The sequence below is a fragment of the Macaca mulatta genome, chromosome Y (genome assembly GCF_049350105.2).
Source record: "Macaca mulatta isolate MMU2019108-1 chromosome Y, T2T-MMU8v2.0, whole genome shotgun sequence".
In the NCBI taxonomy this organism is placed as follows: Eukaryota; Metazoa; Chordata; class Mammalia; order Primates; family Cercopithecidae; genus Macaca; species Macaca mulatta.
This window is the reverse complement of record NC_133427.1, coordinates 4,214,178-4,241,206: the sequence shown is the minus strand read 5'-3', so window position 1 is coordinate 4,241,206 and position 27,029 is coordinate 4,214,178. Positions and strand designations below refer to the sequence as shown.

At 36.8% G+C, this 27,029-nt stretch overlaps 1 protein-coding gene across 13 annotated transcripts in view; it reads right to left on the bottom strand.

Moving 5' to 3' along the window:
• The window catches only part of USP9Y (ubiquitin specific peptidase 9 Y-linked), a 211,387-nt gene that overhangs the window by 111,573 nt on the left and 72,785 nt on the right, over positions 1-27,029 (bottom strand). For all 13 annotated transcript variants that reach the window (XM_077989779.1, XM_077989783.1, XM_077989774.1 and 10 more), the window contains 6 exons: positions 25,847-25,962; positions 25,411-25,662; positions 25,108-25,246; positions 23,377-23,529; positions 21,760-21,864; positions 782-988 (listed from right to left, as the gene is read on the bottom strand). In XM_077989779.1, coding sequence (XP_077845905.1) covers positions 782-988; positions 21,760-21,864; positions 23,377-23,529; positions 25,108-25,246; positions 25,411-25,662; positions 25,847-25,962 — 972 coding nt within the window. The remainder of the gene's footprint in view (positions 1-781; positions 989-21,759; positions 21,865-23,376; positions 23,530-25,107; positions 25,247-25,410; positions 25,663-25,846; positions 25,963-27,029) is intronic.

Below are 27,029 nucleotides of genomic sequence, written 5' to 3'. Positions count from 1 at the left end.
AACTAGCAAAACATTAATACGTAAAATTAGTAACATAAGGCACATCAGTTAAACACTGGGAAGCTGTTGTGATTTGCTGATAGGGAAGCCAATAAGTTCTGTTAATCTTACTAACTTATTAGCAAATAAAATGTAATTACCCTTATACCTCTAAAGTCACTATTGCTTTTAAATCTTTATGATCTGTATTAGCACTACATATTAAGCTGCAATATGACTATAATAAGATGTTCTACCTATTAACATTTTTGTCTCAGTGAGGCAAAAATGCTTAGTAATTGATATATAAAATATGCCTGGAAAACGCAAGGGTGGAGAATAGGAAGCCAGGCTTATATGACAAAGTATGTCAATTCCTCAAGATTACTTCAGAAATAAAAAATGATGGGCTGGGTGTGGTGGCTCAGGCCTGTAATCCCAGCACTTTGGGAGGCTGAGGCGGGTAGATCACGAGGTCAGGAGATCAAGACCATCCTGGCTAACACAGTGAAACCCCATATGTACTAAAAATACAAAAAATTAGCTGGGCGTCATGGTGGGTACCTGTAGTCCCAGCTACTCAGGAGGCTGAGGCAGGAGAATGGAGTGAACCTGGGAGGTGGAGCTTGCAGTGAGCCAAGATTGCACCACTGCACTCCAGCCTGGGCAACAGAGAGAGACTCTGTCTCAAAAATAAATAAAAAATAAACAAAATGATAGAAGAAACTGGAATCATCTTGTAACTAACTTATCCTACTTGTGAAGGAAAGTCAGAAAACTGAACAAGGAAACACTCCCATACCTGGGAACAACTATAATCTAGTATTTTTATGTGGGCACTGAGAGCAAGGTCCATGATATCTACAGGGACATCATCACTATGAGCCAGGTTCCAAAGAAGGTTCAACACTTTATGTGCCATCACACCATCTTTATCATCTTCTGCAAGACGACGTATCAACTCAAGGAGCTTTTCACGTTGCTTCTTACTTGCATTTGTCCAACTCGCCTAAAGAAAGTATTTAAATGATATAAATACCACATAATTTATTATGTTTGCTTACATTAAGTAAACACTGCTTTAAGTCTTTGAATAAACTACATTCATCACATACATACACACACACACACACACCAAGCGCATATCTGAACAAAACTGTTACTGAAGGAAACCAAATAGTACTCACAAGACAAAGTAATTGCAATTCCAGGGAAAAAATCCTCTATTTCCAATATAAACTTTGTTACTTTTGACTTTAAAATTATGTAATTAAAAAATAACAAGGGATATGTGACTCAAAAATGCTATGGTATACATAAAGAGATATGATTAAGTAATCTGCATTAAACATTTTACAACAGAAAGCAAACATATGAGGTAAAGAAATGTTTGTATCAAATTATGTTAAGACTAAAAAATCCAAACAACAAAAACCTCCAGCTTACAAATAAATGATGAACAAATGCTATCTACATATAGGAGATAAAATACTCACTAAAAAGAATTAAGATCATTTTGATTTGTGAAGATGAAATAGATGTTTCATTATTCTTCCCATTAAATACAACCAAAACTCCTGGACATTAAATATAAGGAACAAGAAGGTAGTGAATTCCCAGAATTTTCTTTTATTTCACATATTATAGATTTGAAGCTAAAAGATCTAGCAACCTGTAAACATTAGTAGGTGCAGATAAGAAAAGCACCCTCCCTCCCCACAGCCACCCCTATAGCCTATGGATCAGGAAACATGCAAATTGGCATGATAGAAAACTTAGAAATGTCCAGCAAAAACTATAGAAAGAACTATGACTCACTCCCCATGCATACCACAAAAATTCAGTGAAAACCCTAAAGTTCCTAAAGCTGTAACAAAGCATGCCCAAATCTGTGGGAAGATAAAGAAGGCCAACTAGTGAGCAGGTATTTCTATGGAAGATAAAGAAGCCAAGTAGTGAGCTGGGGTTTCTCACTCCGCTTGACAGTAACAAGGAGCCAGCACCTGCCTGATTCTGCTGGAGTGGTGCCTAAAAGAGAATCAGAACTTTCATCCCGTTCCAGTGGAAAAAAAGTCACTCCCTCCATGGTAGAAGCTACAAGTGTGGACCACACAGGGGGTCAGAAATTCCTCCCCAAAATAGCAGTAATAAGGAACACCCCCTTTCCAGTGACAAGGAAGACAACAAAAGGAACTTGGAGTTCTACTTCCAAGCGGTAACAACCAAGGGTACCCCTCCCTTCCCTTGCCTGAGTGGCGCGAGACAAAAATCAGGAAAATAGAAGTTTCAATATTCTTTGAGTCTAATAACATAATATGATTATCTCTGGGTTTCAACTGAGTATTACTTGACATATCAAGAATCGAGAAGATAGCAAAATAAATGAAAAAAAGAACTGACTGGTGCCAACACAAAGAAAACAGATGTTAGAATTATCAAAGTTTTTTTTTTTTTTTTTTGAGACGGAGTCTCACTCTCTGGCCCAGGCTGGAGTGAGTGGCGTGTTCTCGCCTCACTGCAAGCTCCGCCTCCCTGGTTTACGCCATTCTCCTGCCTCAGCCTCCCGTGTAGCTGGGACCCGCCACCACGCCCGGCTAGTTTTTTGTATTTTTTAGTAGAGACAGGGTTTCACCGTATTAGCCAGGATAGTCTCGATCTCCTGACCTCGTGATCTGCCTGTCTCGGCCTCCCAAAGTGCTGGGATTACAGGCATAAGCCACCGCGCCCAGCCTGAATTATCAAAGATTTTAAAGTTACATAAACAGATACAGTAATGTAACTACAGAAATTTTAAAAACGTTCCAATAACCCTCCAGAACGCAAGAAAATAAAAACAGAGAAATGAAAGAACAGAATAAGCAGAACACAAAAATACGATAGCAAGGGTAACAGGGATTCTTTGTATTATTAAGGGTAAGAAAATAGGCAGGTTGAGGCCGGGCGTGGTGGCTCACAGCTGTAATCCCAGCACTTTGGGAGGCCAAGGTGGGCGGATCACCTGAGGTTGGGAGTTAAGGCACCAGCCTGACCAACACAGAAACTCCATCTCTACTATAAATACAAAAAATTAGATGGGTATGGTGGCAGGTGCCTGTAATCCCAGCTACTTGGGAGGCTGCGGTAGGAAAATCACTTGAACCCAGAAGGCAGAGGTTGCAGTCAGTGGAGACTGAGCCATTACACTCCAACACAGGCAACAAGAGCAAAACTCCGATATCAAAAAAACAAACAAAAAAAGAAAAACAGGTAGGTTGAAGGCAGAATGCAAAAAGATATAACAGGCAAACATTAAAGGAAAGTAGAAATAGTTATTTTAACATGAGATAAAACAGATTTCAGCACAAGAAAAATGTCATAGGTCACTATACAATGAAAAAGGATCACTCCATCAAGACATGACACAGCAGTTCTAAACATGTATGCACCAAAATATGTATACTGTAAAATATGTGAAGCAAAAACTAAGGTGATCAAACGTGAGACAAAATCACAGAGAGACATCAACACCCCTCTCTAAACAAATGACAGAACTACACAAAAATTTGCAAAAATATCAACAAAAGCTCAATCAACAGCATTTAACTGACATTTATTGAACACTCCACATAACAGCAGGATACACCTTATTTTCAAAGTTCCTACAAAAGAAAATACACAAGATAGACCATCTCTTCAGTGAGAAAACAAACTTCAGGAAATTTAAGAATGAAAATCATACAATCACACAGGAATCAAACTATAAATCAATTATATTATGATGACATGAAAACTTCCTATTAATTATTGTTCAAGTCCTAGTTCTATGTTCTCACAGAGTCATCTTCACAGAAATTAATATAATTAAGGCTAGGCCTGATGGCTCATGACTAATCCACCACTCTGAGAGGCCAAAGAAGGAGTATCACTTGAGCCCAATAGTTTGAGGCCAAGAAGTCTGAGTCCCAGCCTAAAAAACCCAGTGAGATTTTTCTCTATAAAAAATTTTAAAAATTAGCTGGACATAGTGATTCACACCTGCAGTCTCAGCTACTCAGGAAGCCTGAAGTGGGAGGATTGTTTGAACCTGGGAGGCTGAGACTGCAGTGAGTGTGACTGCACCACTAAACTCCAGCCTGGGTGACAAAGTGAGGCCCTGTCTGGAAGGAATAAATACACATACATACATGCATACATACATACGTGCAACATGTATGTGTATATATGTTTATTATATGTATATTATACTAGTATATATAGGTATATGTATATACGTGAGCCCATATATGTGATCTCATATATATGCATATATATATATACATAAATCTGTTTGCATATATATATGTGGGGAAAAAAACAAAATTGAGGTAAAATATGCAACATTTAAACATAGTGGAAGACAGAAGTTCCTAACACCAAACACACAGATAAGAAGAAATGCTGACGTGAACCACCTTAACTCCTACTTCAGGAAACTACAAAAAAAGAGTAAAATAAGCTCAAAGAAAGCAGAATAAAGGACACACTGAAGAATTAACGAAAATCCATAAAATTTAAAAGAAACAACAGAGTAAATTAATGAAACAAAGACTTGTCTTTACAAAAGGATCTAGAATTAAACTTATAGCACAACGGGCAAAACAAATCTTGTTAAAGAGAATACACAAATTACTAACATCAGTAATAAAACAGCTATGACTGAAGACTGTGCTGACATCAAAAACCAGTAAGAAATACTAGAAACAATATATAATTTGACAGCTTAGACAAAATAAATGACATCTCTTAAAAACAAATTACAGGAACTCAATCAATATAAACAATTATAAAAGAATAATAATGATTAAGAAAAACTAAACTTATAATGTTAAAACTCCCCTAAATAATCACCAGACCAGATGGTTTCAGTGAGGAAAAAAAGAGGAAACACTTTCCAATATTTTATAAAGTAAGTAATGCTCTGACTGCAAAACCTGAACATTACAAAGAGAACTACAGACTGCATCCCTGATAAATATAAATGCAAAAGTCCTTAACAATTATTAGAAAAGGAAAGTCAACAATACACAATAATGATATATGATTAAGTATGGTTTATTCCAGGGATGCAGGCCTAACTAAATAATCAAAAAACAATCACTGTAATCCACCACATTAAAAGGGTACAAAAGAAAAATTGGGCTGTATATGGCTGTTCATACCTGTAATCCCAGTGACTTAGGAGGCGAAGGTTTGGGGGAACAAGTGTGGGCATGACAGCAAAACCCCACCTCTATAAAAATAAAGATTATAAAAAACGTTAGCTTAGTGTGATAGGGTGTACCCTTAGTCCTTGCTACTCAGGACACTGAGGCAGGACGATAGCTTGGGCCCAGGAAGTCAAAGCTGCAGTGAACTGTAATCACGCCACTGCCCTGTAACCTGGCTGACAGAGTGAGACCATGTCTTTTAAAAAAAAAAAAAAAGTCACTATCACAGCAACAGATACAGAAAGAAACACTTGGCAAAACATCCATTCATGACAAAGAGTCTCAGAACAATGATGAAATGCAACTTTTTCTCAAACCAATTAATGGCATCTACAAAAAAGTGGGGGGGGAGGGAGGGAGGGTAACATTATTCCCTCCCCACTTGCTTTTTTGCTCTAAAACAGACAGGGTGAGATCATAGCTCACTGTAGCTTCCAACTCTTGGGCTGAGGCAATCCTCCTCCCAACACTCACAGTGTTGTGATTACAGGTGTGATCCCAGCTAACACTATTCTTAATGATGAAACACTGATAGTTTTCTTACCGTGAAATCGAAGGAAGACTAAACTGCTCCCTCTAGCAACTTCTATTGAGGTTTATACTGGCAATTCTAACCACCACAATGAGGTAAGAAAAAGAAATAACAGGCACACACAAGAAGAAGGAAGAGGCAAAATTCTTCCTATGTGCAGGTAATATGATTTTCTATATATTAAAAAAAAAATGGCAAGGATCCTCAAAGAGGAAAAAAAAACCTCATGGACTTTAACATGATCGCAGGACATAGAATATACATATAAAAATCAAACCTATACATGAGTAGTAATAAATTTATAAACATAGCATCAAAAACATTCACAATTACTCAAAAGTAAAACCAGACACATAAATATTTAGGTGTAAATTTAACCAACATGTATAAGGTTTGTATGTGTAAAACTACTCAGCACTGAATAAATAAGTCAAAGGTCTAAATCAATGAAGAGGCATACAGTATTCTGGTGCTCAAAAATCTGAGCAAAAACTCTCCCCAAACTGATATACTGCATTTTATGTACTAATTTTTAGTACATAAAGTAGGATTTATGTACTTTATGTACATTAGTGTACATAATTATGTACATAAGTAGTGTACATAATTCTACTTATGTATATAAGTAGTACATAAGTACTACTATTTAAATTACTATACTTCCTATTACTGGGAAGCAGATATCTAAAATGAAGATCAGATTATCTAAAATTTTTATGGTAAGCAAAGTATAAAAACAACTAAATAATTTGAAAAAAGATCAAGTGGGATGAGTCTGTTTACCTGATTTTAAGTCTACATTATGTATTTGCAGTAATCACAATTCTGTGGCACAGGAACAAAGATCAATGAAGAAAACAAAATACGTATAAACCCATACAAATGTGCCCAACTGATTTTTGAAAAAGGCACAAGAGCAACCTAATAAACTAAAAATGAAAGACAGCCTTTCACAAAATGGTTCTGGAATACCTGGGAGAAAAAAAAAGAATTATCAATCTAAGTCTCACACCTAAAGAAGGGAAGAAAATATCACTCAACTGGATCAGACCTGAATGACATAAGTAAAACTTTGAGAGAAACAACGTAAGAATATACAGGATTTATGGGTAGGCAGTAAGTGCTCAGAATTTGACATAAAAAAGCATGATCTCTAAGAATGAATAAATAAGTGGGGCCTTATCAAAACTACAAACTCAACTGGTAAAACACCTGTTAAAGAGGACAAAAAGATATGCTATAGACTGGCAGAAAATATTTGTTAACTGTTTATAATAAATGATGATCATCTAGATAAGAACTCAGTAATAATAAACTTAAATTAGCAAATGAACAAAAACCATGAAAAGGCATTTCACCAAAAACTCCACGTAGTAATTAAATATATGAAAGATCTTCAATATCAGCAGTCATTAGAATAATGTAAATTAAAACCATTAATGGGATTTCATTTCACACCTGTCAGATAAAACAAATTTAAAAAATAGTGTCACCAGGGCAGGCACGGTGGCTCACGCCTGTAATCCCAGCACTCTGAGAGGCCGAGGTGGGTGGTCAGGAGATCGAGACTATCCTGGCTAACATGGTGAATCCCCACCACTACTAAAAAAATACAAAACTATTAGCCCGGCATGGCTGCAGGCACCTGTAGTCCCAGCTAACTTGGGAGGCTGAGGCAGGAGAATGGTGTGAACCCGGGAGGCGGAGCTTGCAGTGAGCCGAGATCATGCCACCGCACTCCAGCTTGGGCGACGGAGCAAGACTCCTGTCTTAAACAAACAAACAAACAAATAAATAATAATAATAATAATAGTATCAACACCAAAATGTGGAGCAGATGTGGAGAAACTGGATTATTCATATTCATACACTATGGGTAGAAATAAATAAGGTTACAGTCATTCTGGAAAACAGTTTGGCAGTTTCTTAAAAATCTAAAAATGTCCTAAACAAAATAGAAACAAAATGTGGCAACAAATAAAAAGATTATAGATCATGACAAGTATCATTTATTCCAGTTTAAGAAGCAACATACATAAAAAAGATTATACACCAGGACAAATATAATTTATTCCAAGAAGTATAAACCTGGCTGAACATAACAAAAATCAACTAATGTAATACAGGACACAAAAACATGTAACATCTCCATATATGAAGACAGTTAATAAAATCCAATATCCTTTCATGATAAAAACACTCAATAAACTAAGATTTGAAGAGAACTTTCTAAACACAATAAAAGGCATTTACAAAAGCCCTCCTTTTTACATTGTATTTTATGCTGAGAAACAGAAAGCTTGCAAATTACAATCAGGAACAAGACAAAAATGACTGTTCTCACCATTATTTTTAACATTGTACTAGAAGTTCTTGTCAGGGAAATCAGGCTAGAAGGAGAAGTTATACAATTGGAAAAGAACAAGTAAAACTGTATTTGCAAACAATATGATCCCATACATAGAAAAATTTAAGAATCAATTACTACAAGAAAGAAATGTAACAGGTTTCAGGATGCAAGATCAATAAACAAGATACATGTTTCTTTACATTAGATGTTAAAAAATCCAAAATGAAATTAGGAAAACTTCCATTTATATTGACAACAAAAACAAAAAATTATTTTGGTATCACTTTAGCAAAGTTGCACTGAAAACTAAAAAAAAATATTGCTAAACAAAAGTAAAGTAGACCCAAATAAATGGAAAGACATTCCTAAATAAATGGAAAGACATTACATGTTCCTTGATTGGAAGACTAATACTGTTAAGATGGTAACACAATACAGACTGAATAAGGTTTATCACAATTCCAGCTAACGTCTTTGCAAAAATCAACAAGCTAATGCTAAAACCCATATGGAAGTTCAAGGGAACTAGAATAGACAAAACATTCCTAAAAGGTAACAGAATTGAAGAACTGCCATTTCGTAATTTGTAAATGTTCTATAAAGCTGCAAATCAATGCAATTCTGGTTTAATGACAGATATATTCAATAAATGAAACAGAACATAAAGCTTGTAAATACTTCCATCTACGATTGACTTATTTTCGACAAAGATGCTCAACAATATTCCCAAAACAATCTTTTAACAAATGCTCCTTGGACAACTGAATATTCACATGAAAAAAGTAAATCTGAAACTCTTATCAGCATACTATACACGCAAAAACAATTAACTCAAAATAGAAAACAGACCTTACTAAATAATTATGATATTTAGTTAGATCAAAATACAGGAGAAAATCATTTGCAATCTTGGATTAGGCAATAATTTCTTACATATGAAAGCAAAAAACAAGTAACAGAAATATTGTAACTTATTCTGTGAAAGTGAAAATTACTTTTTAAATTAAAAATTAATTTGTGGAAAAAAAGTAATTTTTGTCTTAAAAAGGACACAAAGTGAAAAGACAATGTACCCAGGAATAGAAGAAATGTGCAAATCATGTCTGATAAGGGACTTATATCCATAATATATAAAGGACTACTGTAACTCACAAATAAAAAAAAATGTGTAACCGATTTCTTCAAGGAAGATATCTAAATGGCCAATAGGCACAAGAAGTTGCTCAACATCATTAATCACTAAACAAATGAAAAATCAAACTAAAAATGAGTTATGAATTTAACCCCGATAGAACAGATACAGTAAGAAGGATCAGAGGAGAAACTACAGTCTCATACACTGCTGGGAATATAACATGGTACAGCCATTGTGGACTCTGTCAAGTCCTCAGAATGTTACACAGTTATTATACGACCCAACAATTCCACACCTACGTACATATATCTCTAAGAGAACAGAGGACATACCTCCACATAGAAATCTGTACACCAATATTCATAACAACATTACTCATAATAGCTGAAGAGTGGGAAATACCTAAATGTTCATCCACAGAATAATACATAAATGAAGTATCATCTGTACCATGGAATATTTTTCAGTAATACAAAAAACGTATGTCCCAACAAAAACTTTTACCTGAATTTTCAGAGCAGTCATTATTATTCACAATAGCCAGAAGAGGAAACAACCCAAATGAGAGTTTACTGATGAAAAGATAAAGAAAACTAGTATCCATAAAATTGAACTCAGTTCATCAACAAAATGGAAAGAGGTCTGAAACATAACATAGATGAAACTTTATTTAGTCAAAGCAGTCAGTCAAAACCAGACTCATATTTATATAAAATGTCTGGAATAGGAAAATCCGTAGAAACAAAGTTTAATGGGTGCATGACCTGACACATGATAAAATGAGAAGTGACTGCTAAAATGAATGGAGTTTTTTGTTGTTGTTGTGTGTTTGTTACGAGATGGGGTCTCACTCTGCCAAGCTGGAATGCAGTGGCGCCATCTCAGCTCACTGCAACCTCTGCCTCCCAGGTTCAAGCAATTCTTCTGCCTCAGGCTCCCGAGTAGCTGAGACTACAGGCCCATGCCACCACAACCGGCTAATTTTTTGTATTTTTAGTAGAGATGGGTTTCACTCTGTTAGCCAGGATGATCTTCATCTCCTGACCTCATGACCCACCCGCCTCGGCATCCCAAAGTGGTGGGATTACAAGCGTGAGCCACCACCCGGCCCATGGAGTTTTATTCTTAGTTAATAAAATGCTCTGAAATTAGATAGTAGTGATGGCTGCAAAATTATGAGAATAGAGTACAACATAGTGAATTGTACACTTCAAAAGTGTACATTTTAGAGTTTGTGAATTACATTTTCGTAAAGCTGCTGTTAAACAAATAAATATAAATTATCATTCAATTTTAGTGAGGGAGAAGGAAAGGAACATTCATTTGGGAAAAACTCAGTTTGCACGGGCACACAGATTAGCAACTTGTATATAATTAGGGAATTCCTACTTGAAAAGTTTCCTCCCCTTTTCAAGCAAATACATAGTGGAAACCTGCACAGGTAGGAGGGAGGCTTATCTAAAACAAACAGTTAAACAAAGAAGAGAAACAGCACTTTGTGTTTGTCTGGAAACAACCCCACCTTTGTGTCTGCATTCCTTAATTTTCTTGGATATAGGACAAAGAACCTGAGGTACTAGTTCAGACAATGAGAAACTGCTATATTAAGGTGCCTTGGTAAGACTGCAACATATTTTGGTGTGTCGCTGGGAGGAAGGGAATTCATCAACATGGTAAGAGTAGACCTTTAACCCATTTCTGCAGCTTCCTGTCTATTCCAATCCAGTTTCCTTTTATGGAGGGCAGGAGGTCCCAGAATAACTGAAGGCTTCTGGCTGGGGCTACGCCACAGTGGTCCAAACTCCCATCAGGACGTGGTGGGTTGTCAGGAAGTCAGCAGAAGGATTTCATTTTTATTCTATTGCATTTCCTTCTTTCTTTTCATGGCTATTATGTCTGTCTCTTCTTTCTATGTAATGTTGTGGCTGTTTTCACAATCTGGGCATGTAATCTTTTTGAGTGAAGTCAGCCAGTGCCTTAGTAATCAGGAATATAACTTCGAGAATAGATGTGTCTAGGATTTCCTTGAGATGGGAGGACTTCAAAATTTCAGTGGAAACTTTCACCTAGTTAAGGCTTTCTGTCCCCAGTGACAGACATTCATGATACTGTATAAGCGGGTATTTCACCCTCTCAATTTGGATTGATTCCTCCATTGGGTTGTTTCTTCCCTCCATATAAAATCCCAGCACTGTCTCATGAAATTAAACAGTTCATTTATTTATGAGACAAGTTAATTTCCTTCTTCTGGGAGGCATACTATGGCAACAGCCTATTAAATCCCAAACCTCTCTCATTTCTGCTGAGAAAATGGAGTCAGAGCATTTAATAAACTATTCAAACCCTGCAGTGAGGTGGGAAGTTAAAGAAAGAAAAATAAAATTAAAAAGGAGAAAAACAAGCTTTTGGTATTAGGTTGCCTCATCCTGAAGGCAGTAACAGGCAAAGCCCAGACCCAGGCAGTCTTGATAACATTATCTAAGAAGCCAGGGCCCAAAGGAATGTGCTCTTGAGACTCTCCCAGCAATCTCTTAACGTAAGGATAAGAAAAACAAACTTTCCTCTCTCTTTAGTATAAGTAAACTTCCCCTTCGAACCCCAACCCACTCCATGTGATTGTACCTTGCTCTGCAAGTTTTATGAAGTTATAGATTCCTGTTTTCTGTAACCAGTAACTTCAAGTATTCTGTTTTTTTAATCTGAGCAGCACAGTGAAGGTCATAAGACACGCCTGAGCAGGAATGGGCCGCACAGCAAGAGTCACACATAAGCCTGAGTTATGAACCTGTCACAAATTATTAACTAACTTTGTTCTGCCTCCGTACACTAGCTTTCATGCCACTATGCTTCATGCCACCGTCAGCTTGTTGCAAACTACCCACCCCTTTACAACAGTGTGTGTATAAGCCAAGCCCTGTCCTTGTTCTAGGCCCAGTCTTCGGATGTTAATCCACTGTATCTGAGCCTACTCAATAAAATCCTCCTCTTCCACCTAACGATCTCTCCAGTCTCCTGATTCTTGCAACAGCAGGACCACCTAGGGGGATGGGATTTTTTTTCCCTCCTCCATGTGGAGCCTTGTGGTCCCCTTGTCTAAAACCTCTAGTTCCCCAATTCCTCTCCCTCTTACATTCCTTTATTAGGGACTAGGCTCCATTCCCCATGCCTGTAATCCCAGCTACTCGGGAGGCTGCACCTGCACATAGAATTGCTTGAACCCACGAGGTGGAGGTTGAAGTAAGCTGAGATTGCACCACTGCACTTCAGCCTGGGAGAAAACAGCAAAATTCTGTCTCAAAAAAAAAAAAAAAGTCAATCAGTTCCATTCTCTGGAGTTTCAATATTTCACGAGGGCCATAGTAAGGGAAGCCAGAGATAATATTAAAACACTCCCTACAGGCTAGGCGCAGTGGTTCAGGTCTGTAACCCTAGCACTTTAGAAGGCCAAGGCAGGTGGATCACCTGAGGTCAGAAGTTCAAGCCTGGTCAACATGGTGAAACCCCATCTCCACTAAAATACTAAAATTAGCTGGGCATGATGGCAGATGCCTGTAATTCCAGCTACTCAGGAGGCTGAGATGGGAGAATTGCTTGAACCTGGGAGACAGTGGTTGCAGTGAGGTAAGATTGCGCCACTGCACTCCAGCCTGGGTGGCTGAGCGAGGCTCCATCTCAAAAAAAAAAAAAAAAGAAAAAAGAAAAAAGAAAAAACACCACTCCCTCCATTAAGGGGCCTTGCTGAAATGCACCAAATGCATTTCTTAGGTAGTATCTCATGAGACCCACCCATCAAGGAGTCACACAGACCACGTAAGTCTAGGAGGTCAAAGGGTAATCACCGGCACAGCACTAAGGCCACATGGGTGAGCATGACTAACCCCACTGCTTTGCTCCTCTGGTACCATGGTTTGGGGGTGGCACATTCAATATGGTGCTGGGACACAGTAACCAAGGAGGCAAAACAGTTGATGGTGGGTTGGGGTGCTGCTCTCACTGTCTTCCTCTCCACTCTGGGTCACTGAAAAGAAAAGACTGAGGGATGCCTCTTGTCTCTTTTCTAGATATATAACACCCCATCCTCAAGCCTGCAATCCCCTTGAACAAGAACTGGATCTCCTTTAATCCTCAGACCCTAAAGTACACTCTGGGAAAGTCCCACTTTCACTCACGTATAAAGGCCTTCCAGGATGTAAGCCGAGTATTTAAACACTCTTCGAAGGATGTTCCAGGGAAGACAAAGTTATGAGAAAAGTAGCAGTGACCTTAAAGGACTCTAAATGGGACTATGATGATAGCATCAGAAAATGGAGATGGAAACTTTCACAAATGTGTATACTGAAGGACTTGCAGGGGATTAGAGCCAAACCTATTAACTACTCCAAGGTTTCCACGATAGATCAAAAACTAGATAAAGTCCTTTCAGCCTTTTTGGAAAGAATGAGAGAAGCTCTAGTGAAACACACCTCCTTCTCTCTCCTCTGCTGGTTTATTACTCAGGCAGCTCCTAATATGGGAAGGAATAACGAAACAGACCCTGTTGAAAAATCTAATTTTTCTCACCCGCAAGTTAAAACTTTGCAGTGTATAAATGACCCTCTCCTCTGTGCCCCAATTAAGGAAGTCTCAGGAAGGCACTGAGGCTATCCTCAATCTCTTAGCTGAAAGGGTCTCCAAATCTAACACTCAGCTCTGTCAGACTTCAGTAAAGTCACTAGGTCTACTCTTTTCAGAAGCGACCAGAGAACCAGGTGAGGAAAAGATTGAGTCTATTTCCTTTACTGTTAATACTAGGTATTACCGGATTTTGTAGACTGTGAATACCTAAGTACAGAGAAATGGCTCTCCCTTATACTACCTCTTAAGAGAAACTCAAACAGTTAAAACTCACCCCCACAATTTGGGACACTGAGGCTCAAAAAGCCTTTAACCAGCTAAAATAAGCCTTACTTAAAACACCAGCCCTCAGTCTTCCCACAGGGAAAGCATCCAGTCTCTACGTATTAGGAAAGAAAGGAATGACTCTAGAATTTTTAACTAAGGCTTAAGGTCTGGCTCAACAGCCTGTGGGTTACATAAGGAACTTAACCTGTTGGCTAAAGGATGGTCAGCCCACCTGCAACAGAATTAGAATTACCACCTGTAATTAGAGGTAGTAAGTCCTTCTAATCTGTCTTTGTCTTCCAGCTATGCTTATTTACTAGGCACAGGAAACTGTACTCCTAGCCCTGCTCTTAAAAGTGCTCCACCCTAAGCTGTTGGATCTTCTTCTGTGTAGTCATGTATGTGATATGTATGTGATGTCTATAAAAAGAGCTCTAATTAAATAGCCTAAATAAATAAGCACTTAGGTCAAATATTTTTAAGGAAAAAGCAAAAGCTGTGGTACCTTTCAGTTCACGTGACTTACATCTTTAAAAATAAAAAGTCTTGGCTGGCACTGTGGCTCACGCCTGTAATCCCAGCACTTTGGGAGGCTGAGATGGGCAGATCATGAGGTCAGGAGATCAAGACCATCCTGGCTAACATGGTGAAACCTTGTCTCTACTAAAAATACAAAAACTTAGCCAGGTGTGGTGGCATGTGCCTGTAGTCCCAGCTACTGGGGAGGCTGAGGCAGGAGAATGGCATGAACCCGGAAGGTGGAGCTTGCAGTGGGCCAAGATCACGCCACTACACTCCAGCCTAGCTGACAGAACGACACTCGGTCTCAAAGAAAAAAAACAAAATTCCTAAGAGTTACCATTTTGACATCTAATTGAAACTACTGGAAATAGATTTACATGCAAGGTATATAAAAACAGTAAAATGTGTTTTTAGTAAAAGATTTTAAGAAGGCAAGGAAATGTACATTGTGCCTAAGAATAAAGGACTGTCTTAGATTAAACTAGAAGGTTTAAGCAAATTGAAAAAGACTGCAAAAATTAATCTTACAAAGAAAACTATGTATATGAACATATTAACTAAATTAAAAAGGGTATTTATGTTTTTTCCCTGTAAATTAAACATTGAAATAAAAGCACAACAAGGTTTTCTTAAGATCCCAATCTGTTCTTTAGCAAAACTTGTAAAGTGTTATAAGAGGTTTGAGAAAATTTCACCTCATGGTCAAACTGGTTAAAATGGAATAGGATTGCCTGTGAGGTTTCATTAAAAATCGAGGCTAACATTAATAGTAAACTAATGCAAGGGTGTAATTTTAACTTTCTCTCTTCAATAGGATTTCTATGTAATAATAAAGGCTGATGGGATATCCAAGGTTGTAGTCCCCAAATATGTGCTGTTAATTGCAATTAAGGTTGTGAGTTATTGTAAGCCATGGAAATAATCACATTTGTCAATCATGTTCTTGACTATAATCACCTTGGACATTTTGTCTTTACAGGCAATTGTTGTCTTGTTTGAATCTCATTCAAAAAAATAGTTTATAATCAGCTGTGGAACTTTAACAGGTGCTCTCAAATGCAGGTTTCTGATAACAGAAAAATGTACAGGACTCATGAAAAGCCGAAATGTTTACAAATATCAAGTAGAACCAAAGTTAACAGAACAGACTGAACTAACAGAGAACTAAAGCAATCTTTTTGGTTTATGATTGGAACATTGCTGATCCTTATTTTGTTTTTCAGAGTCAAGGAAACTTGTCTTGAGCTAGCTACAGCCTTTAACAACCAAGTAAGGTATACTCTTGTGAACAAGGTTTACAGCATATTTGTTTTTTTCTGCCTAGTTCCTTTAAAATTCAGAAAGTTGTTTTAAGTATTCTTGACTCATAATATGGTTGTCTGCATCGGTGCAGTAAGAATCCATTTTATTTTGAACAGGACACAATTGGAAAAACTGGTTGTTTTACCAAGGCTTTGACTGGAGAGTGTGTTTCCGTTGAAGGAGTCAGTCTTGACTTACAGAGCCAATAAAAGCCCTTTGGGAAAAGTGGTCTCACACCTTGTCTACACAGCCTCCATACAAGCTTCCTAATTTGCGGTAACGAATTTACTTTCTCACAGCCCTAGGAAAAGAGAAGTTTACCTAACTCACAGGTATCTGAGGGTACAAACCCATGGCTGGACTCAGCTTCAAAGTCCCATCCGAGATTCCTTGTGGACGAAAGTTCCATCAAAGCCTATCTAAAAGGCCTGTGTACAAATAATTATTCTTCCTGCATTTTATGCAAATATCAGACCAACTTTAATTTTGCAAACAACACAGTCCTATTTGTTTTTAACAGAAATAAGGACGGAAAGAGGGTAATTATGTTCCAAACTTAACACATATCTGTCATTGACTTCTAGAGCATTAGTTGTTTTTATGTTCTTGCCTACATTTTAAACTAATGCTGCTTATTCCTGTACAGTAACCAGTCATCTCTGGCTGCAGCTCCGTGAAAACAGAAAGGGATATGTAATGTAAAAATCTGGAACAATGTTCTAGAATTCAGGGCAATTATCCTAAAAATGCTGCCAGGTAACCTATAACCCAAAAGTTTCCTTTCTGAGAAAATAAGACCAAGGAAGCGCCACAAAGCCAAGCCCCATGCACCTAAAATCTTAACAGGCATACTTACAGCCACCAGTTATTAGGGCATGTTAAAAGCCTCGGGATTTTAAAACTGTCTTTCCCCACTCCTTGTCTCATTTTAACACATGTCCACTAGTAATCCAAATTGTTTCATTTCACTTAGAGCCTACCAAGCTCCAAATGGTAATGCAAATGGAACCAGGCATAAACACTCCTTTCATCTGAGTCCCTTAAACCATCTCCTTGAGGAATCCTAGCTTCTGTTCCCCATACAATGCCTGTCTCCAGCAGGAATTAACCAGAAAGATCAATGCTCAATCTTCCTAACAGCAGTTAGGGTTTCCACTCCTGAAGCAGGGAATGAGGGAAAAGCAAAGGAAAAATCAGTTTGTAAAAACATAGGCTGCACCTGCACATACATCAGCAACTTTGTATAATTAGCCAGCTCCCAGGAAAAACGTTTTCAGGCATATAAACAGTGAGATCTTACAGAAGGAGGTCAGGAGCTTATCTAAAACAAACCCTAAGTTATACAAAGAAGAGAAGTGGCACTTTGTGCTTGCCTAGAGACATACCCACAACTGCTTAAGATACGAGGAGTTGCACAGACATCTTTACTGATAACAGAAGTTATTTAAACTGCTACGGAGATGAGAAGAGTTTCTTATAAAAGCTGTTAAATTCAGCTATTACCCAGCAATCCACTTGGACTCCTCTCTACTGCAGAGAGCTTTTTCCTTTCACTTATTAAATTTTCACTCCAATCCCACCTTTGTGTCCACATTCCTTAATTTTCTTGGACACAGGACAAAGAACCTGGGGTACTGATACAGGCAATGAGAAACTGCTACATTAAGGTGTATTGGTGAGACATTCCACATTTCATCTCACCTAGAGAAATAAGTATTACATCAAAACACACACACACACAAAAACAAAACAAAAATAAGCCAAAAACCCTGCCTACCAGCGTTCACAGCAGTTTATAATAGCCCCAACCTGAAACACTACAGACATCCATTCATGGTGAGTAGTTCATACCGAGTACTACTCGTCAATAAAAGAAACAAATGTCAGATACAGTATAACTAATGTGAAGATCTGAAATCCAAATGCTCCAAAATCTGAAACTTTCTGCATGGTGACATGATGTGCAAAGGATATGCTCCTTAAAACATTCTGGGCCGGGCATGGTGGCTCAGCTGTAATCCCAACACTTTTGGAGGTTGAGGCAGGCAGATCACAAGGTCAGCAGATCAAGACCATCCTGCCTAACACGGTGAAACCCTGTCTGTACTAAAAAAATCCAAAAAAGTTATCCAGGCATGGTGGCAGGCACCTGTAGTCCCAGCTACTCGGGAGGCTGAGGCAGAAGAATAGTGTGAATTCGGGAGGCTGTGCTTGCAGTGAGCTGAGACTGTGCCACTGCCCTCCAGCCTGGGTGACAGAGTGAGACTCCATCTCAAAAACAACAACAACAACGAAAAAAAAATTCTGGATTTTAGATTTTTAATGTAGAGATGCTCAAGTAGTCAGTATGAGGCAAAAGCTCCAAAAAAAAAAAAAATCCACAATGCTTCTGGTACTAAGCATTTCAGATAAGGGATACTCAACCTGATATATATCATTGTAGTAAGCCTGCAAATAATTAAATGGAATGAAAAAAACTAATCTAAAAGGATATATTGTGTTCAATTCCCGTGAGTACACGTTTAAAGTAAAACCAAAAGCAAAAGACCTTTAGAAATTGAACTGACTGGCAGTCCGGTTAGTTGCCAGGGGTTAAGGAGGAAGTCGGGGCAGAAGGCAAGTGGGTGTTGCAATAAAGGGGCACCATGAGGAATCCTTGTGGTGATACAGATGTTCAGTATCTTGATGGAAACAATGTCAAAATCTTGGTAGTGATCAAAATCTTGGTTGCAGTGATTTTTAAAGATGTTAACACTAGGAGTAACAGGTTAAAGAACGTGGGATTTTCTGCACTACTTCCTAACATGGTACATGAATCTACAATCATCTCAGTATAAAAAATTTATTAAAGTAAAACAGTGTTCTAAATGTCCAGCAATTCAGAGGAAGCTGTACGTAGTATTTTATTAGTCAGTAGTTACTATCAAGAGCTGAGCTTCTAGGTTAGATGGGGACTTGGAGAACTTTTGTGTCTAGCTAAACCATTGTAAATGCACCAAACAGCACTCTGTGTCTAGCTAAAGAACTGTAAACACACCAGTCAGCACTATGTAAAATGGACCAATCAGAGCTCTGTAAAATGGACCAATCAGCAGGATGTGGGCCAGGCCCAATACGGGAATAAAACCTGGCCACCCAAGCCAGCAGCAGCAACACACTCAGGTCGCCTTCCATGCTGTGGAAGCTTTGTTCTTTTGCTCTTCACAGTAACTCTTGCTGTTCACTCTTTGGGTCTGCACTACTTTTATGAGCTGTAACACCACAAGGGTCTGCGGCTTCATTCTTGAAGTCAGTGAGACCAAGAACCCACTGGAAGGAATAAATTCCAACCACACTAGAACTAAAGAACTGAAATCCACTTAAATATCCAATAATAGGAGAAAGGACTACATCACCTTAAGCTAGTAACTATACAATAATTTAAAATGATAAATACAGAATTTCTTAGGAAGACAACTGTAACACTTGCTTTTAATTCCCTCTGGTGTCCACAAAATTCCCATTGAAATAATAAAAGGAATACAGAAACTGCTAACAAAACAGCAAACGATTAATATTATTACAAGAACAAAAATAATGAGACAACTATAGAATCAAAGAGGAGTGATTACAATAAAACTATACAGTGAGGAATGTAGTTGGATGCTGATTCAAACAAACTGTTAATAAAACCTATGAGAAACTATTTGTGATATGGTTTGGACAATAAGCATTTAGATACACAAAAACTCTTAGGAAACAAATTAGGACAATTACTGGACAGGAAAAATAGACATATTCTAAGAAGGACGTAAGGACAGCTCAAACACATGTAAAATTTTTCAGTCTCAATATCTAGAAATATTAAAATTAATGACCACAAAGAGAATCTCATAACCACAAGACTTTCAAAAATTAAAAATTATGCCAAAAATAAAATGTTGGCAAGCACTGAAAATTAGCACCAACATCTCAGAAGACAAAGGCTTACTTAGAATTCAAATCTTTATCACCTAGAGTTTGACCAAGTACATCAACTATAGGTAACTGCGAAGAAAGATAAACTTCGAATCATCCAGCTGCAACCTACAAAGAATTGATAATTGGCGTATACTCATTGCCTCCTTAAAAGCACCTTAACAAAGACCTTTCAAGACACACTGGCATGCTGTGTAAGAACTGCCAGATTTATCAACACCTCAAAAAAGCAATGCTTGTCATTGAATAACAGACACTTCTGATAAACAACAGATAAGCCAAACAGCAATACAGAAATGACAGGTTTTTTTTTCTTTTGAGATAGTCTCCCTCTGTTACTCCTTCTTTTGAGGCAGTGGTGTGATCTTGGCTCACTGCAACCTCTGCCCCCCAGGTCCAAGAGATTCTCCAGAGTAGCTGGGATTGTAGGCATGCACCACCACAACTAGCTAATTTTTTGTATTTTTAGTAGAGATGTGGTTTCATCATGTTGGCCAAGCTGGTCTTGAACTCCTGACCTCATGTGAGCCACGCTCCTCAGTCTCCTAAAGTGCTGGGGTTACAGGTGTGAGACACCATGTCCAGTCAGATAATATATTTTTTTATTTCAATTATATTAAGGTCATCTTGAGAATTTATGAATTAAAAAGGAGAGGGAGGAAAAAAAAGAGAGAAACTGACCAGATCCTCCATCTATCATTATGGCTGTCTTGGTGCATCACTGTTTCAGAAATTATCTCAGAACTAAAAGCAATAGGAAATTAAGAGTATCAAATGTAACTTCTCAATATTGATGTCCTTGCCTACCTTTGATATACTTCCAACAGATTAAAACATATAGTCATCTCAAACAAATTCTTATTATGCTGACATGACTGATTAAAAGTCTCCTAGTCCCTTTACATGGTAATTCTGATTTAACACATCTGGGATGTTAAGTCAGAATTCAAAGTGTAATGCTTGTGAAACTATTATCCAGGTCACTTCTGACTTCCTGTATATAATTTTATTCCTTTTCTCTACCTTCTCCATAAAGGCAAGATCGATCTATGTGCTAAATTGTTACAGTGTGTTAATTTTCATTGTCACGAAGTGTTCCATATAAGAGGAGTACACAGTTTACTTATCTTTTCACAATATATCGACATTTGTTTTCTTCAGTTTGAGACTAATAAAACAATCCTGCTAAGATACTGTTGAACACATTCCTTAGTAAATATATTCATGAGTTTCTCTAGGGCATATATTCAGAAATAGAATAGTTAGGTGACAGAATGTAAGAATCCACATTTTAAAAGAACAATGCCAATCTATTCTCTGTTGTAATTAGCAACTAAAGCTCCCACCAAAAATCTAATTACTATTTTACTGAAATATTTATTCATGAATAATGACATACGGATTTATATTCTTCATTTATAAATTCACCAACTTTAAAAACCAGCTAGACCATAGTGCTAAAATGCCTTTAAACGTAACATTATGATATCAGAAACCTCTTGCTTTTTGAATTTCATTTCTATATGCCATATACATAACTCCAAAGAACCAGAATGTTTTATGCCTTATTTTCCAATTATTCTCTGCATTTCTACAGGTTATTTTAACCAAAATCAAAATGAAAACTACCAGTGGAAATGAATTCAAAGAAATAATCAAAGTGAAAAAACATTAAGATTCTGCATTTGTGATGAAAACTATTATAAAAAATTATTGTTAAGCTCTGATTGGAAGAAACAACAATGATCAATTCTTTTTCATCAGAGATTCTTCGATGAAAATGTTAGTTAAGCACACTAGCTATAAGCAAAAGCAATCTAACTAATTAACTTTACTTACAATTAACTGGCAATACTTTACTATTTCAAGCTACTACCTTAAAGCAATCAAAAAGATGATCAAGTTGTCCAGGAGAAAAATCCCAAGCCAACTTTGCTAGCAGATCATGTACATTCTTCACAATAGCTTCATGTTTTCCTGCCTGTTGAAAAAACAAAAATAGAATAAATAAATGCAGACAAAAAAATTATAGCATACTTACATTTTAATAACAAAAAAATAGTTGTACTATAACAATCTCCATTACTTAATAAACACTCCTACTTCATTTGAGGTAATAACGGAATTCTTAATATTTGAAATGCTTTAGAACCTCATTTAATACTTGACAACTCAGTTTTTTAGGGAACAAATAGTAAACTTTGGAAGTTAATATGAAAACTTACTAGAAGGTATTTACAAATAAAACTAAGAGAAAAAGAAATCAAAATATTGGATTGTTTCAAAACTCAAAGCTTAAGGGGTCAATAAAGGCAAGATTAAGTATTCTGTTGTTTCTCTTTTAAAAAAAGGCAAAAAACAAGCTTTATGAGCTAGTGCCTAGCAATACTCCCCAAGTGACCCAGGAGTAGAAACCTACTATTAAGATAATGTAAAAACATATGCATTAGTATCTCTGAAACCAGGGTTTTTATTATGAAAAGTCACAATCTGGGCCGGGCGCAGTGGCTCAAGCCTGTAATCCCAGCAGTTTGAGAGGCCGAGACGGGTGGATCACGAGGCCAGGAGATCGAGACCATCCTGGCTAATATGGTGAAACCCCATCTCTACAAAAAACTAGCCGAGTGAGGTGGCGGGCGCCTGTAGTTCCAGCTACTCGGGAGGCTGAGGCAGAAGAATGGCATGAACCTGGGAGGCGGAGCTTGCAGTGAGCTGATATCCAGCCAATGCACTCCAGCCTGGGCGACAGAGCAGAGCGAAACTCCGTCTCAAAAAAAAAAAAAAAAGGAAAGTCACAATCTTCTATAATAATCGTATGTTTTTTAAAGTCACAGTAATGGAACTCTTGTGATATTTGTTTCTTCTATGCATTACTTAGGTGAAAGCCTCCAAATACAGATTATTTATACTCTTTCAATAATTGTTCCTTTAATGACAATTATTTTGCTCTATTTTGTTCGTTTAAAACCCATCTATGGGCGAGTGCAGTGGCTCACGCCTACAATCCCAGCACTTTGCAGGGCCGAGGACGGTGGATCATGAGGTAGGGAGATCAAGACCATCCTGGCGAACACAGTGAAACCCCGTCTCTTCTGAAAAAAACAAAATATTAGGCGGGCCTGGTTGTGGGCACCTGTAGTCCCAGCTACTCTGGAGGGTGAGGCAGGAGAATGGCATGAACCCAGGAGGCGGAGCTTCCAGTGAGCTGAGATTCCCACCACTGCACTCCAGTCTGGGAGACAGAGCGAGACTCTGTCTCAAAACAAAACAAAACAAAAAACAATCTATATAAGCTGCTGCCGTTGAGTATATACAAAGACAGAAAAATGTTACTTTTTGTTTAAAAATTCTTGGTAGGATTTCTCTACATGAACAGCACATGCATTGGTAAAAGTCAGGCAATACTAAATTGCTGGCCTTACATAAGGGTTACCACAAAACTTCTCCTTTTCGGTATCTTTCTTAGAAAATAGCTATCATCTCACTCTCTTACCTGTGCTGCCCAGATATTATCAAGGTCCTGTAATGTAAGAGCCTTTTCTTTAATCACAAAACGAAGAATTTTCTCTAGCTTTTCTACATATTGTGGTTGATGAAGACTGTCTTGCAAGACTATGGATAAGATACTATTTTGCTGTATCCATTCCTAAATGTAACACAAAAATTCAATGCAGAAACTAAAAAGAAATTTTTTTAAAAAGCAAAACAAAAATATGTCTCTGACTTCTAAATAACGTTAAGAATTCAAAAGTCCAAATTATGTATACATTCACAAATTACAGCACGGTTGTGTAATATTTAAGTGTTGCGTTAATTCAAAATTAAATACTAAAATAACTTATTTCACAGAATCTGGCATACAAAATCTTCCCATAGGTGTGCTAGATTCACCAATTGTAATCCACTAATATAATGAATTATGTTGGTGTTTTAATTTGCAATTAGTAAATATTAAAATAAATAATTTTACAGAATTTTATTTCTGCTCACAAAGACTCCCATATGTGATACAACAGTACACTTCTCAAACTATCCATTGAAAACAACCAGTTTTATATTTCCAATCTTAGATTCTTCTGCAAAATACAATAAAAGTGCCACAACAACGTGAAATTTTGCTAAATACTTTCACTATTGGTGACTCTCAAGAACCAGTAATAATTCAAGGACTAGTGAATATACTGAGTAATTCTGTTTAACATTGCACAAAGCAGGCAAATAGCACTGAGTATGAACGTGGGTCTAAGTAAACACCATTAGTACCACCCAAATGTCCTTAGCGTATCTTTTTTCACATTATAATCCTTTCCACTATCGCTATAGTGTTATTATTTTCAATAATCCACTGAAGATTATTTTATGGTAAAGATTATTCTACAGAAATGATCTCCACTAGTAGCAAACCACATACACTCAAAAAAAGACTTTTTAATACTTTGGTAAACTATTTGTTATTTATTTCAAAACTAAAATATATGAAGATATCTATGGTAAACAGTTTCATTACCTGTCAAAATGACATATATAAGTGATTTTAAAATAAAATTATTAAGAAATTAATCTTACACTTTGGGAGGCCGAGGCAGGTGGATCATGAGGTCAGGAGTTCAAGACCAGCCTGGCCAAGATGGTGAAATCCATCTTGTATTTTTGTAAAAATACAAAATACAAAAATTAGCCAGGCATGGTTGCAAATGCCTGTAACACCAGCTCATCGGGAGGCTGAGGCAGAGAACTCCTTGAACCCAGTATGCGGAGGTTACAGTGAGTGGAGATTGTACCACTGCACTCCAGCATGGGTAATGGAGCAAGACTTTGTCTCAAAAAAAAAAAAAAAAAAAGAAATGAATCTTAGTATTCTTAAAATCATGGTAAAGCACCACTCAATTATCCCATTAGTTATAATCCCTATTTATTAATCTCCAAATTGAATTAGGAAGTGATCACTATGTTACTTCATTCACTAGACTGCAGATCCACTCAACCCCTCTGAAGATCACATCTATATTCAGCAATAATAAATTTACCAGAGGAAGAATTAAGTTACCTCAACAAACAACTAATCATTTATTAAACCTTTTAGTATTATTATAAAAAGATCTTACAATTACTCATAAATCTTTCAATTTTAGTTTTTGCTACTGTTGCTTCTAACCGTAACTGGTAATAATGTAATTTTTTATAAGCAGCATTTCATTCACAATAAAAGACTTAAGAGGCTTACTGCCATTCGCTCAGCTGTCAGCCATTCTTCCTCCTCAGGATTACTATGTCGATGAGTATAATATGATACACTAGATATAACTTTATTTATTTCATTCAGTGCATTCATCTTTCCATTAAAAGAGGAAATCTGCAACAATCTATGAGAAAAAATTGGAATAAACGTTATAACCTTATTTATTTCATTCAGTGCATTCATCCTTCCATTAAAAGAGGAAATTTGCAACCATAAATGAGAGAATTTTGGAGTAAATGTTATATCAGAATTCACACAGATAATAATTTAAGGTGGAAAACATCTTACCTGAGTATCATCTTTAACCTAAAAATTTCCAAATTTTGTATGGTCTCATCTTGTCCTGAAATTCTTGAAGCTAAGTTCTTCAAAGATTTAATAATCATTGAAAGGGCATCATTTTTGGCTTCATTCTTTGCTTCTTTTTTCAGTTCTTCATCAGTTAAGTTTTCTAATAAATGTGGAACTATTTCTATAACTGGAATGAAGTACTTTTTCACTGTATGTTGACTGAGAAACTCATAGCATTGTCCAAATGGTCTGAAATATGAAGGACACAAAACCTGTTTAATATTCAGTTTTTTTAAAAGAACTAAACTTGCCAATTAGTTTCAACACTTAAGACAACACAAAAACAGGTCCTCATTTTACAATGAGACACAACCCACACTCATTTTACAATGAGACACAACCCACACAATATTCACATGAAAACATAACTTACTTAATAAGAGCTGCAATTATTTGAACATTTAATGCTGATCCATTAAAAAAACGATCATGCAATATCTGGAACCCATTTAATGTGCCAAATTTATTGATGAGATCCACTAGCCAACCCTGTAATACAGTTAATAATAAAAATTAATTCCCCCCTTTCAGAAAAAAAGTTACTATTTGAAATGCATTTGTGTGAAGCATACTAGAAACAGAAAATTTAATTTAAAAATTATACTAAATTATCTTTTAAAAGAGTACAAGACATGTTTGTTATATGTACTTAACAAAGATTTAAAAATTTTATATTGTATTTTGTTTTCTGTATTCTTTTAGCTGGACACAGGATAGGCAGAAATTATGTCACAGTTCACAGTGACACAACTGGTATTGTTTATATCTAATGTAGCTGGTGAGTAAGAATTAGGTAAAGGTTGTATATCTAAAAACATTTCTAAACATTAAGATGCAAAATGAATTAAAGACTTCAGAAGTTATGAAAAGAATTAATAAACTAAGAATTAAGAAATACAGTATAATGAAAACTTTTATATCTTGTTTTCTAGAGCCAAGTTTTAGGAAGCAAATTAAAAAGGGGGAGAGAGAACAAAGGATGTTTTACTACCAATCTTTTCTTCTTCTTCTTCTTTTTTTTTTTTTTGGAGACGGAGCCTTGCTCTGTAACCCAGGCGGGAGTGCAGTGGCATGATCTCAGCTCACTGCAACCTCTGCCTCTCAGGTTCAAGTGATTCCCTGGCCTCAGCCTCCTGAATAGCTGGGATTACAGGCACCTGCCAACACACCCAGATATTTTTTGTATTTTTGGTAGAGATGGGGTTTCACTATGTTGGCCAGGCTGGTCTCAAACTCCTGACCTGAGGCGATAACACCCACCTTGGACTCCCAAAGTGCTGGGATTATAGGCTTGAGCCACCGTGTCTGACCATACTACCAATCTTGGGAGAAATAATTTCTCCATTTTCAACAGAAAAACATATTCAGGATATGTGGAAAATGCAAAATAAAAAATAACTTTTAAAGAATACACAGGTATAACTCTAAAGCTAGGTTTGATGTGATGAAAAACTAAATTTTAAAACCTTTGGTAAATATCATATTTCTGAATTTACAATATTACATTTTCCTATCTTTTTATTATTTAGTTTTAAAAAGTCAATTCATGGAGTGAC